The sequence below is a fragment of the Myxocyprinus asiaticus genome, chromosome 23 (genome assembly GCF_019703515.2).
Source record: "Myxocyprinus asiaticus isolate MX2 ecotype Aquarium Trade chromosome 23, UBuf_Myxa_2, whole genome shotgun sequence".
NCBI classification, from domain to species: Eukaryota; Metazoa; Chordata; class Actinopteri; order Cypriniformes; family Catostomidae; genus Myxocyprinus; species Myxocyprinus asiaticus.
The window spans coordinates 25713307-25726543 of record NC_059366.1 but is presented as its reverse complement, the minus strand read 5'-3'; the positions used below and the strand labels follow the sequence as shown (position 1 = coordinate 25726543).

The following is a 13237-nucleotide window of genomic DNA, read 5'->3' as shown; positions in this document are numbered from 1 at the left end:
TACAAAGCTTTGAATGGTCTAGCTCCACATTACTTAAGTGACCTTCTGACATGCTATATTCCATCACGTTCATTACAATCACAACATTCTGGCTTGCTAATAGTTCCTAGAATATCAAAATCCACAAAAGGAGGTAGATCCTTTTCCTATTTGGCTCCTAAACTAAAGACTCATCTCTTTACCCAAGCATACACCTAATGTATCCATCAACTTACAATTAGGCTGCTTTAGTTAGGTCTGCTGGAACCAGAAACTTCTATCATGATCTATAACTCTGCATAAAATTGGGAAACTCATATCCCGAGGTTACCAGAGCCGGCCAGATCCAGCTCCATTCCTGCTTGGTGTCGGACTCCACTGCTACGTGTCTCTGAGTGATGAAGACTAAATGCAGCCGGTGCTAGCCAGACATCACTTCAGTCTTATACGATGGACTTCAGAGGATGAACTGATGCCAACTCCAACTGTAAGACATCGGATACTTCATATGCCACTGCCTGAACCTCGGATTTAGGATGGACCCCACCGAACCTCACCAAAATAACCTGACAGTTGAATTGCGATGCACTTTGATCTCTGCCTGAATCACCTTTGTCTATTGATGAACTACACTCTTGAAATGGAATATGTAGACTATTATTTAATTACCAACAAAAGCCTTCATCAGCCAACCAACAAAGGACAATGCATCGATGTGAACTTCTGCAATAAGTCCAGGATGGACTTCAAAAACATTTGTCATTATTCTTAGTTCATACAAAACCTTTGTTTAAACACTGGCCCTTAACACTTACTTAGTTTACATATTTTAAACCATGACTTGCACTGCACACAAATAACTAATATTGGCATTATATTCATGTTGTTTAGCCAGAGGGGAGCTGGCCCCCACAGTGAGCCTGGTTTCTCCCAAGGTTATTTTTCTCCATTAACCAACATCTTATGGAGTTTTGTGTTCCTTGCCACAGTCGCCTTCAGCTTGCTCACAGGGGTTCTAAATACAATTATTATTTAATTATTAAATTTGTATACACAATTTACAATCATATTTAAACAAACAACACAATGATCACTCTAAGACTTTATAGATATTACAGTTTCATTTTTTTGTTAATGCATAATGTTCTGTAAAGCTGCTTTGAAACGATGTGTGTTGTGAAAAGCGCTATACAAATAAATATGACTTGACTGTTAATAATTAGGCCTATTATTAAACCCAGAATGTCTTTGTGGTCTTAGACACTAACAAACAACATATACTGTTCACTATAGTAGACAGACATGAGTGGCTGGATCTCAGGAGGCAAATGAAAAATTGATAAGGACTATTTCTAGAGAATGTCATATCAAATAAGTTTTAAAAAAAAAATGAAGTCAGACTTTGGAGTAGTATGCCACAGCTGTTTTTTTCATAGGTGTCTGAGTGCAGTTCTTATCCGAAAAGCCGTCAGTAACTGAATGCGCATGTCCATTCGCATCTTGAGCTCGTTTATTCAGCAATAGCGCGGGTTTACATTCATGCCAGTTCCACAGGACTTTATTCATGTCTTCTTCTTTACGGATCCCAAGAAGCTTCTCCTCATCACTTTTTTGTTTTACTCCGTCATCATCTTTGTCACCTTTTCCTTTCTTTTGGGGTAATTGCAGGTGTGAAACAAATTCACCACTGATGCTCTCGAAGTATTGCTGTATGCAGACCTTGGCGAAGCTCTTGGCGTGTTCTTTGCATGTTTCGTCGAATAATTTACGCTCTGTATCAATGTAGTGCGACCAATATTTGGTTTTAAGGAAAGCGGCTTGTGTGAAGCAGGGCCTGATTGCCCTTATCAAGAAGGCTGCCAAAGTTATGATCATTAAAAAGGTCCATCCACAGGCCTAACAAAGAAATAACATTACAACAGATTTATTATGCATGCAATAGAGCTTAAAGCTGTAGCTCCCATATTTTAATCAATAAAATACAAATATACAAATGAGTGGTTGACAAATAAGATCATGCAAGATAACAGAAATGAGAAATTCGTAAAATCTATTTTAAAACACAGACGTGTCAAGTTCGTAGAAATTTAGGCCTATTGTTTTTGTTCATATTTCTTTCATAAAATTAAAAAGTCTAAAAAAAATAAGAATAAGATTAATGACTTATGTAAGTAAATGTGCCTTTACGTCTGAAAATCTCTGAAACACATTCTCTCTCTCTCTCTCTCTCTCTCTCTCTCTCTCTCTTATATATATATATATATATATATACAGTACTGTGCAAAAGTCTTAGGCATATAAGATTTTTCACAGAAGCATTTGTCTTAAGATGGTTATTTATTTCTTCAGCTTTAGTGTGTCAGTAGGAAATATAAATGTTAGACTCCCAAACATTACTTTTCCAAATAGAAAAGATTAGAATAGAAGAACAGGGAGCCCTGCAACAGATGTCATGGCCCCCACAAAGCCCCCTACTGAACATCGTGTCAGTCTGAGATTACATAAAGAGACAGAAGCAATTTGAGCCTAAATAGATCAAAGAACTGTGGCGAACATCCTATCTGCCAGCAACCAAGAAAAACTGTGTCCAGGTGTACCTAGGAGAATTGGTGCTGTTTTAAATGCAAAGGTGGTAACACCGAATATTGATTTAGCTTTTTTATGTTTACTGGACTTTGTATGACATTATGTGTTAAATGAAAACTATTTATGTCATTATTTTTGAAGACATCCTCACTATGCAACATTTTTCACAAGTGCCTAAAACTTTTCCACAGTATATCAAAGTGACAACTATATGTTGGTTGCACCACCTGACTTTGATTTGGTGGACAAATGGTTTTTAAATGTTAATAATAATAATAATAATAATAAAGTTTCACTGCTTATTTTTCAAGAAATAATAATAAAAGATTTTTAATGCCAACATTTTTTTATTTTATTTTTTTATGTCAGCTTTCCATAAGATTTTGATTGGACTGTTACAGCACATGACACTATATTAAAATGACTTTCAAATCAGAAATCAAAAACATGTTCATCGAGCTGTATTCATGTAAATAATTTTTATAGGTCGTTGACAAATAAAGTTGTACGAGATTAAATCAATTAGAGATATTTTTAGAAATGTAATTAGAAATGTAATATTTGTGTCCATGTTGGTTTCACACATTTTTGAAAAACATTTATAGCATTTTCAAATAAATAAATAATGAAATAAATGTCAAGTGGTGTTACCATCAAGTAAAAAGCATTAAAATACTTTCTTTGCTCCTTGAATTCACGGGCAACAAAATGGTCACATGACAACATAATGGGAACCTGCATGTTGGTTACACCACCTGACTTTGATTTGATGGACAAACGTTTTTCAAACAGGGTACAACGGTGCTAAAGGCATCCCTTAAGCAAATGTAGCTTTTTTTCTGGTCACAAAATGTATCAAGGTCAAACATTTTCGATTAAAATGACGTTTTTAAAAAAAGGTGAAAGGCCCCTAGGGGGTTTAAAGTGATATCGTGTAGATACCGGGGCAATTGTTATAGTTTAAAATTTGTCAAATAATGCAAATAATTTTGAGACACCAAGATGCTTTTTTGAGTAACAAATTAAGATGATGCTAACTCAAAATAACTACTTCAGAGAACAAGTCAACCATTTCCTGTTAATTTCAAACACATTTGGTATTTTATTACATCTTAAGTATGCTATAAACAAACTAATCTGTATTATGATTGGGTCAGTCAATGTGAGCCCAATTTGAACATTTTTCATAACAAATCTATTTGCCCCCCTTAAAAAAAAATAAATAAAAAAAATAAAAAAACTGTGTGTTTAATAGGGGCCTTTAGCCCCTGCAACAGGGGGGCTTTTTACCCCAAATACTATCCTTTCAATTATTGGACAGTTATTGAAAAATGTTTGATTTAATTACCTTAAAATAAATGAAAATGATAAATATGTATTTTGTCTCATAAGACGTGTTAATTTTTATTAGCTTTATAAATTTGCAACATTTATATATATATATAAATTAGATCAAATTGCCTCAAAATCAACATTTAGACACGCAAAGATCTCATGGAATAGGAATATTTTGCAGTGCATAGTGACAAACAGGTGTTAAGGAAAGTCCTGTGGTAGTTTTTGATGCTATTTATTGTTTTGGGAGAAAATAAAATCAATGGAGCCTTTAGCCCCGTTGTGTATATTACTAATATTTTAAACAAAAATGTTTCACTGCTAATATTAATAAAAGATTATTCCAAAATACTATGGCATTTTTTTTTTTTTTTTTTTTTTTTGCCCTTTCTGTCTCTGAACGGTTAAACCACGTTTTACATGAAAAATATCCAAATGACAAATGACAGAAATAGGCTATGTTCATTAAAGAAGTGTATAAAAGTTATTGTTTGGGTTGGATTCATTATTTAATGTGTTTTTGAATAACTTAATAGCTCCGGAAAAAAGAAAAAAAGAAAAGATTGACCCATGTATTATTAGGTGATCAAGTTATGGAATTATGCCATTACCTGTGACAAACAGCGAATATACCTAGTTGCCGCTTCTCTTGAGATGATCTCATGCTCATCAAAAACGTCTTCACATGGAATTCTTGCTTGTAATTTCAGGAGCTCCTTTTTGGATAAACCTTGATAGGTCTGGTTGATGAACTTTGATAAATCCGTCGTGGCGCTGTAAGCGCACAGAAAACTCTTTCCATCCATTAAAGTCACAGCTATCCACACAGCCGGGGCGATGAGAGCGCGCTGCGTCATGGAGCTAAACATGTATCGCAAAACCGCTGGATCTTTCCTGCGCTTTCCGACTGGTCTCTTCCACTCTTCGGTTAACACTGAAATGTTGTTGTTAAGTACATATCCAAGTAAGAAGAACCATATCGGCGGAACGACGAGAATGCCTATTCCATACGCGTAATTGTAGTCTGGGAGGCAAGGACAGGTGAACTCAAAAGATGAATACATTTGAGCACTTGCCAGAGCCATTATCCCACAGATGCCATTCATGAAGGACTCTTGATTGGCTTGCAAGAACTGGACCATAATCCGAAACTTATCCATTTTGAAAAAGGTAGTTCACCTTTTAAGAGTGGAGTAGACGATTAGGCTAGAATCAGTGCAACAGGTAGTTAGCCTATTAATATAGCATGACATTTCAATTATAACATACTTACCTACAATATGTCTTGTCACAGAGAAAAGAAACTACTGGAGCAGAGTTAAGCAATAAGTGGTGACACGTTCGTCAGGTCGCTTTAATGCATGAATGCGCATCAATGACTGGCCCCTCCTCTAGGCTCTACCCATCCTCAACTAAACTTTTCACCCTCACATTGTCCATTGCTTTAGATAATTGTTTCAGTCAAAATAATATGTAATAAAGACAAAATAAAATATCACTATTCAAAATATGCATTAAAAGGTAAAATTACATTTTCAGACAAGGACATGGGCTTTTTAATTTTAAAGGGTTACAACAATAATAATAATAATATATTCTATGACAGTGGTTTACCTGCCATGCTGCTAAACTGATAAACAACACAGAGAAAATGTCAATATTTTTCATTAATTCTATGTTCTGTATTATTTAATATTTAAAAGGCCTATTACTTTTTTAGGTGTTGTCTAGGTTCATTTGCATCTAAGCCATATCCATGGGTCATGGGCTTGTTGTGTAATGTGTGTGGAAGGAGACATGCAAAATTACACAAATTCCAGCATAGTCAAATGAATGCAAGCTCTTTAAATTGGTTAACACTGGGTTACTGAGTTGACAATAATCTGATACTTACGTCTCAGAACATAACAATTCAAGGGTCCATCACCATTTTTGAGCATCTTTATTAACATTCCATGAACATTTCATTTATAGCATGAATCTAAAGTACAGAGATGATTTGCATGTCTCAGTTCTACACTTCAGAAAATAATGCCTTTCCATTCCTGTCTTCCCAAGTGATACACACTTTGGGCTTATAGGCCATCTGGGTCACATCCAGCTCTGGTTTGCACTGGTACCAGGTTTGCAGCAAATGATACACTTGATCGTGTCTCGTTATGCCATGCAGACGCTCTTCTTCTTCCTCTCCATATTCATTCTGAATTTTGCCGGGTCCTAGTGCACTCGAGAGAGGCAATCTCAGAGTTGCATCGTCTCGCATGCTCTCAAAGAACTGCGCCACACATTTTCTGGCAAAGTCTCTGGCATGGAGGACACAGGTCTCGTCAAAGAGTTTCTGCTCAATGTCCAGGTAATTGCTCCAGTAACGGGTCTGCAGAAATGTGGCGTGATTGAAGCAAGGCTTCATGATTCGACCCACAGCACCCAAAACAATTAGGAAGAGGAGGACTGACCAGCCTATTGCCTTAGAGAAGAAAAATGGCAGAAGAAGAATAGATGATGTATGAATCACCTGGTTATGCAAAGCATGACAACTATGTCAATCTGCAAACAGACCTGAAATATGTGGAGGATTTTAACCACCCAGAGATTTTCTAAAGGTCTGTTGCTGTCAACTTTGTACAGCTCAAACTTACATAGCAGCTAACAAGTAAAAAATGACATTGAAGTATGGTTTGTTGGGCTACATAAGCACCGAAAAAATGTATAGGCTTTGAGAAAACCCACTCACTTGAGAGTAACAACGCACATAGCGTGACACAGCTTTCCGAAAACTGCTGTTCCTGAAGATTAACTCTTCTTTGCAGGGCACCTCAGCCATGATCTTTATCAGTTCCAGGCCAGTGCTGTTGGGTATGCCAGTAAAATGTTTGGGGTCTACATTCATACTGAACGCGCAAATTAAACATTTTCCATCCAGGAGTGTCATTAGGATCCAGACCATGGGAGCCAAAAGGGCCCTTTGCAACATTGATGAAAGCAGAAATCTGGAAGAATGTAGATGTATATTTTTTCAATCAGTCATGGCAAGTAGGCTGCTGAACACTTCTTACAAGCAGACTTTGTATTTATTTAAATATTGTAAAAAACTTATTGCTGTTGCTTTACATAGATGTGGCTAAAAATAATAATAATAATAAAAAATAAAATAAAAATAAAATAAAAAAAAACTTACTTAACCACAGCCTGATTTTTTGTCCTCTTTCCAATGGGTCTGACCCATTCTTCCATGAACACCCCTGTATGACGATTAACTAATACTCCCAAACAGAATAATATAATTGGGGGAACAAACATGACCCCCATTGCGTACATCTTGTTGTACTGCGGTAAACAGGGACAGTTGAAATCAAAACTTGTGTACAGCTTGACGCTAATCAGGGATAATATTATACAGATACCATTGGAAATAGACTCGGAATTTGACTGGAAATACTGCAGAACCAACTTAAAACGATCCATTTCTTACAGTTTGCCTTATATAATGATATAATATATATAGCTTACATATATATATATATATGATTCTTAGAGGCTGATGATGTGTTAAACGTACTTATCTGACAATGACCGCCAATTGCTTTGTTGTGGTATCTGCGCTGTTCAAGTCTGCACAATGAAATTCAACCAAAAAGGGAACGATGACTTCAAAATGTGTAAATAAGACCGTTGTCATTCATCTAATTCACTAGATCAAGCGCAAACAGCCTTTCAGCAAAAGAAACGATTGTTTCACCATTGTTAACACTACACCTCAGATCAAGTGTGATAGGTTCATGCGGAGCACGCACCTGTAAGAGTTCCCTTTGGCCACACCCAAAGGTGCGCACAAATTCCTGACGTAAAAAAGGCTTCGAAATAAAGATGATACTTTCATTTGATCCTTTTTGGCATATTCCTTACATGTAGGCTAGAGACATCAATTAAAATAATCCAGAACAAATGCAAAATTATATAAGTGAAAGTCATTTTAAAGTGTCTGATGAGGAAAAAAAATCGTTGGCCATTCATATTGTTTTCTTTCTTTTCTTTTCGTTATCTGACATAAACTCTCTGTGGTAAATTTTCTGAACTTGAGGTGAGTTTGCGACCTCGTGTGGTAGGCCTACAAACTGTCATACGCTTTTTTCTACTGTAGATCTCTGTTAATCCTTAAATGCATTAGTGTTTCATCAAACTATTATTACATACCTATCTATCACAAATGGACCTAAATGTCCAGATAGTGTAAAATGTTCTAAACATTTTCAAGACAATTCGAAAGAAAGAAAGAAAGAAAGAAAGAAAGAATAGAATAGAATATACTCTGTTATATTTGCTGTTTTATTTATCATATATCAAAGAGCTGATGCAAATAATAACAATATAATTTTAAATATATTCTTAAACAGTAGGTCTACTGCATTAACTCTAGTTCCCTATCAATTCAGTTCATGAGACATTGCTGAACGCTTTGGGGAAGTTCCTTTTTCACGACCTAGTTGAAGCCTTTGTATGATAACGCTAGACGTATGATTGGCGTTATGGTGTTTGAGCCCTGCCCTTTTAGGCGTGCATTTGCCCTATATAAGCGGGCACTCACACACCATTCCTTCAGAATTTTATTCCTTCAAGACCGACATCATCTCGTCTTGATTAAGCACCTGGATTAGCCCTCTCTTTGCCATCGATGAACACCCAGCAGCGGACGGGATTCCCTGCAGCCGCATCAGAACGTTTTTCGCTTGACTCTCAGCACCTGCAGCGAGGATCACCCGCCCCCTTTAGTGTTCAGGTGAAGAAGTCTCTCCGCCTCACAGCAGGATCGGGATCTCCGCAGCGAGACATCTACCCGTTTCCCGCAGCATCCAGGCAGGAGCTGTATCCTTTTATATATATATATATATATATATATATATATATATATATATATATATATATATATATATGATAAATCCGTCCAAGTAACGTAAAATATACATAAATGAGCCGATTGTGTGTACGCGTCTTTTTAAAGATGTTATACCACAAGTGTTCCTGTGAGTGACACATCGCTCCGTCGGACCTACACGAGAGCTGCGTTCGCTGCATGGGCCGCACCTATGCTAAAGCAGCTCTCATGGATACATACTGCCCTCACTGCGAGGACATGAGTCTCAGGGCACTCCGCTCTAGGGTTGCCCTTGTTCTGAGTTAAGATTCCACCTTACGCGCCTCCCGACCGCTTTCTCAGTGTTAAGTCTCGAGGGACCACATGAGAAAGCATGGTGGGGCCGCGAAGTAGAGTTGGAAGAAACCAAGGAGGATCTCGCACCGGCGCAAGCCCCACAAGCCCCTCGAACTTCCCACGCAGCATCCTCACCAGTGCAGTACGCACGTGACAACCTCCGGCCCTCTATGAATGAATGTGGTGTGGTCGTCTTTGGCGGGTCTGATAATAATAACGATGCTCTCGTGGCATTGGACATGGGGGAATGGTCCATGGAGGATGCTGCAGCTCCTTCCCCCAGCGAGGGTGAGGAGCGCGCACTGGCCACTAACAGAGAGCTTCTTCGCGTCCTCACACAGGCAGTTGTGGAGTGGTCCCCTCCAGAGGAGCCGGCACAGTCTCATCTAGACGAGTGGTTCCTGCAGGCCGGCCGCCGCCAGGAGGCTGCAGTCTGGAAAACTGTGCCGTTCTTCCCTGAAGTCCATGACAAGCTCGCAAAGACCTGGCACATGCCCTATTTGTCTCAAATCCCGATCGGAGGAGCTGCGGTCCTCACAACAGTGGACCACGCTGAGGATAAGGGATATGCTAAGCTTCCCCCTATTGAAAATTCAGAAAAAAGACGGCAGGCTTCGGCCGATCCTAGATCTGAGACACTTGAATCACGCGCTGGCAAAACGCCCATTCAAGATGTTATCTCAGAAACACATCATATCACACGTTCGCCTACGGGACAGGTTTGCGTCAACAGATCTAAAGGACACGTACTTTCATATCTGAATTTTACCACGCCTCATACTGTTCTTGAGATTTGCGTTTCAAGGGATGACATATCAATTCAAAGTCCTTCCTTTCGGATTGTCTCTGGCACGTGCACGTTCATGAAATGTGTTGATGCGGCGCTTGCCCCTTTGAAGATGAACGGCATCCGCATTCTAAATTACCTCAACGATTGGCTATTACTGGCCCGATCAGAGGCTCTGCTATGCGAGCACAGGGACATTATACTTCACCATTTGAACAGCCTGGGTATCAATGTCAACTGCACGAAAAGCACACATTCCCCCAGCCAAACAAATCTCCTTTTTGGTGGTTCAACTCGACTCCATGAGCATGCGTGCGCACCTCACGAGCGAGCGCTTCCAGACCATTCACCAGTGTCTGTCTCTGTTCAAACTTTCTACTTAAGTCTTTTCAGAAAATGATTGGTTTTATGGTGGCAGCATCCACCATCATACCGTTAGGTCTTTTACATGTGAGACCTCTCCAGTGCCATGTACCGAGTCACGCCTGGCATCAGGGGCGCATGCGCTTCACCGTGACTCGCCGATGCCTGGCTGCTCTAGTACCATGAACAGCTCCAAACCTTTATAAGCAGGGTGTGATGCTGGGTCAGGTTTTCAGATGAAAAGTGGTGACCACGGATGCGTCCAACACGGGTTGGGGCGCACTGTGTGATGGACGACCGGCTTTTGGTACTTGGACAGGTGCAAAATGGGCGTGGCACATCAACTGTTTGGAAATGCTAGCCATCTTCTTAGCGGTGAAAACTTTCCATTCCGACATAGTGAATCATCATGTTCTGATTCGATCAGACAGTATGTCAGTGGTAGCGTACATAAATCGGGCGGCACTCGGTCTCTACCAATGTTGACACCTCCTCATGTGGAGCGCGCGCCATCTCCTCTCCCTGCACACAACATATGTCTCGGGCCGTTTGAATTGCGACATGCTGTCGCGCCAGGGGACTTCATCCTCAAACGGTTATGAAGATTTGGGAACTGTTTGGAAAAGTGGAAATCAACCTATTTGCCTCCACAGAGACAGCCAACTGCCCTCTTTGGTACTCCATGTACCAAGCCCCACTGGGAGTGGACGCCTTGGCCCACAAGTGGCCGACTATTTGCAAATATGCATTTCCCCCAATACATCTCCTCCATGCTGTCATGAGCAAAGTCCGAGAGGACAAGGAAATGGTTCTGTTGGTTGCGCCGAAATGGCACCAACCAACCATGGTTTCCGGAAATTATAGAGATTTTACTTCACTTCACTTTTATTGTCACACAACCATATACACAAGTGCAATAGTGGGTGAAAGTCTTGGGTGCAGTTCCGAGCAACATAGCAGTCATGACCGTGATGAGACATAGATGTTGACCAATTTACAATAAACAGATTTAGACATCACATTTTACCTATCTAATATACACATAATTACACACAACATAATATACAAATAATAATATACAATATACAGTATACAATACACACAATATAGAATATTGTACAGTATACAATACACACAATATAGAATACATATACACACAATATAGAATACACATTATACAATAAAATAGTATATATGGTATACATAAAATATACAGTAGGTTGTATTGTACTGTACTGACATTCAGGCTGTCAGTTGATAGTCAGTTGCCAGTGTGTTGTTAAGAGAGACTACAGTTTAAGACAGTCCAGTGTGAGATAGTAATATTAGGCGGCCCTCCATGGGAAATACCGCTGAGGTGGGATATCCTCTCTCAAGTGCAGGGCATGATTTGGCATCCCCAGTCGGAGCTGTGGAACCTACATGTATGGCCCCTGAACGGAGCGCAATAAACGAGCCAGAATTGGCTCAGTCTATAATAAACACCATTTTGCAGGCTAGAGCACTGTCTCTGTTCCATAACTGTTCTAGGAGGACAATATGTCAAATAATTCAAAATCCTCGGGCTCTGGAGACATTAAAAGACACTTACGTGCTAGGGAGGAATAATGTCCGAATCATCAGAATTCCTGAAGCCGAAGAGGGTCAGGATATGGTGAAATTTCCGAATCTGCTTGACATAACAGGCCGTAAGCTGGAAATCGAGCGAGCGAGCGAGCTCACAGAGTTCCGGCTCGGCGATCCGCTGAGGGAGAGCCCGATCAATTCTGGCCAAATTTCTGAGATCATCAGATAAAGATCTTGTGTTACGCGAGGCGAGGTGTAAATGAAGGCTTGTTTGGAAGAACCACAGCATTTTCTTGTTCCTGGACTTTGCAAATTTGACAAGAAAGAAACATGATCGATTTAAGGAATGCAAGAAACTCTTACATCAGCGGAAGGTCGCTTTTGCACTGATATTCACAGCCAAATTGAAAATAGATGCTAAGGATGGCCATAAAACATTCACATGCCCACAGCAAGCGATGTCCTTCATAAAGTCAAAGGAGTGAGTATGTTATTTTGTGGTACTCACGTTGCAGCCGAGTAGACTGACACACTGAACATTCGTTTGGCTGGAGTTTGTTTTGTGGCGTATTTCTTGAAAGACATTGGAGTGATTAGGTCATTTGTTGCACTCATGTAGCAGCCGAGTGGGCCGGCTCACTGAACATTCGTTTGACTGTTTGAGGAAACTGAGCACCTTTCCTTTTTCTTTTTGTGATGGTTCTGCCTAGTGGCTGGAGTTTGTTTTGTGGAGTAACACACCTTCAGGACAGTTTGTGGATGAATCTACATGCTCTTTGTGTTTATTCTGTATATTGGCTGGAGTTTGTTTTAAAGATTATCTTTTGTTGTGTAATTCTTTCTCACAAAATTTGTATAGAAACACCGGACTTGAGCAATCCGATGGCAAAGTTGTCACGGGGGCTCTTGTAGGCATTCATTGACTGTTTGAGTTTAGAGGGATGGACACCAGTTGGCGCTGTCGTGCGCGGGGTTAATGCGCACGTTTTTCTTTTTTCTGTTTGTTTGGTTCTGGGGAAAGTTCTGGGTTTGATTGTTGCACTAATGTTGGAATGTGGTCTTTATAATTTTGTTTTTGACACACGAGCCCCCCGTTCGAACATTTGGAATCCTTGAGTTACGTGTGCTCTCTTTAAATACGGCACTGCTGTTGGCTCTGGCCTCAGTCAAACGGGTTGGCGATAAACAAGCGCTGTCTGTTGACAGTTCATGTCTGGAATTTGGTTCCAGGCTTTCAAAAGCCATCATCAAACTCAAAAAAGGCTATGTGCCTAAGTGCTTTCCAAACCCTTTAAGGTTCAGATAGTGCACCTACAAGTTTCTCTTCTCCACGTCTAATTCGGATGAGGAGCAGTTAGCGCATTTATTATGCCCCGTGCAGACTGTCAGATCAGCTCTTTGTTTGTTATGGA

At 39.8% G+C, this 13237-nt stretch overlaps 2 protein-coding genes across 3 annotated transcripts; both read right to left on the bottom strand.

Moving 5' to 3' along the window:
• Positions 1-1108: 1108 nt before the first annotated feature.
• On the bottom strand, positions 1109-5205 carry LOC127414146 (calcium homeostasis modulator protein 1-like). The gene is made up of 3 exons (XM_051651933.1): positions 5174-5205; positions 4512-5079; positions 1109-1875 (listed from the first exon to the last, which is right to left on the bottom strand). Exons 2-3 carry the CDS (start codon positions 5058-5060, stop codon positions 1375-1377), a joined length of 1050 nt encoding a protein of 349 aa, XP_051507893.1. The 5' UTR covers positions 5061-5079; positions 5174-5205; the 3' UTR covers positions 1109-1374.
• Positions 5206-5833: 628 nt separating this feature from the next.
• Positions 5834-7645, bottom strand: LOC127414099 (calcium homeostasis modulator protein 3-like). 2 transcript variants are annotated; one of them, XM_051651845.1, is made up of 4 exons: positions 7460-7645; positions 7079-7227; positions 6635-6890; positions 5834-6367 (listed from the first exon to the last, which is right to left on the bottom strand). In XM_051651845.1, exons 2-4 carry the CDS (start codon positions 7216-7218, stop codon positions 5915-5917), a joined length of 849 nt encoding a protein of 282 aa, XP_051507805.1. In that variant the 5' UTR covers positions 7219-7227; positions 7460-7645; the 3' UTR covers positions 5834-5914. The 2 variants fall into 2 exon arrangements, with proteins under 2 accessions (XP_051507805.1, XP_051507804.1); XM_051651844.1 differs by having other exon boundaries at positions 7079-7645.
• Positions 7646-13237: the final 5592 nt, after the last annotated feature.

Coding starts and splice junctions, on each gene's coding strand:
- LOC127414146 (XM_051651933.1), bottom strand. CDS start 5,060: ATGGATAAGTTTCGGATTATGGTCCAGTTCTTGCAAGCCAATCAAGAG. Junction 1,876..4,511: donor ATATTCGCTGTTTGTCACAG/GTAATGGCATAA, acceptor TTTCTTTGTTAG/GCCTGTGGATGGACCTTTTT.
- LOC127414099 (XM_051651844.1), bottom strand. CDS start 7,365: ATGGATCGTTTTAAGTTGGTTCTGCAGTATTTCCAGTCAAATTCCGAG. Junction 6,891..7,078: donor AAAAATCAGGCTGTGGTTAA/GTAAGTTTTTTT, acceptor ACATTCTTCCAG/ATTTCTGCTTTCATCAATGT. Junction 6,368..6,634: donor ATGTGCGTTGTTACTCTCAA/GTGAGTGGGTTT, acceptor TTCTTCTCTAAG/GCAATAGGCTGGTCAGTCCT.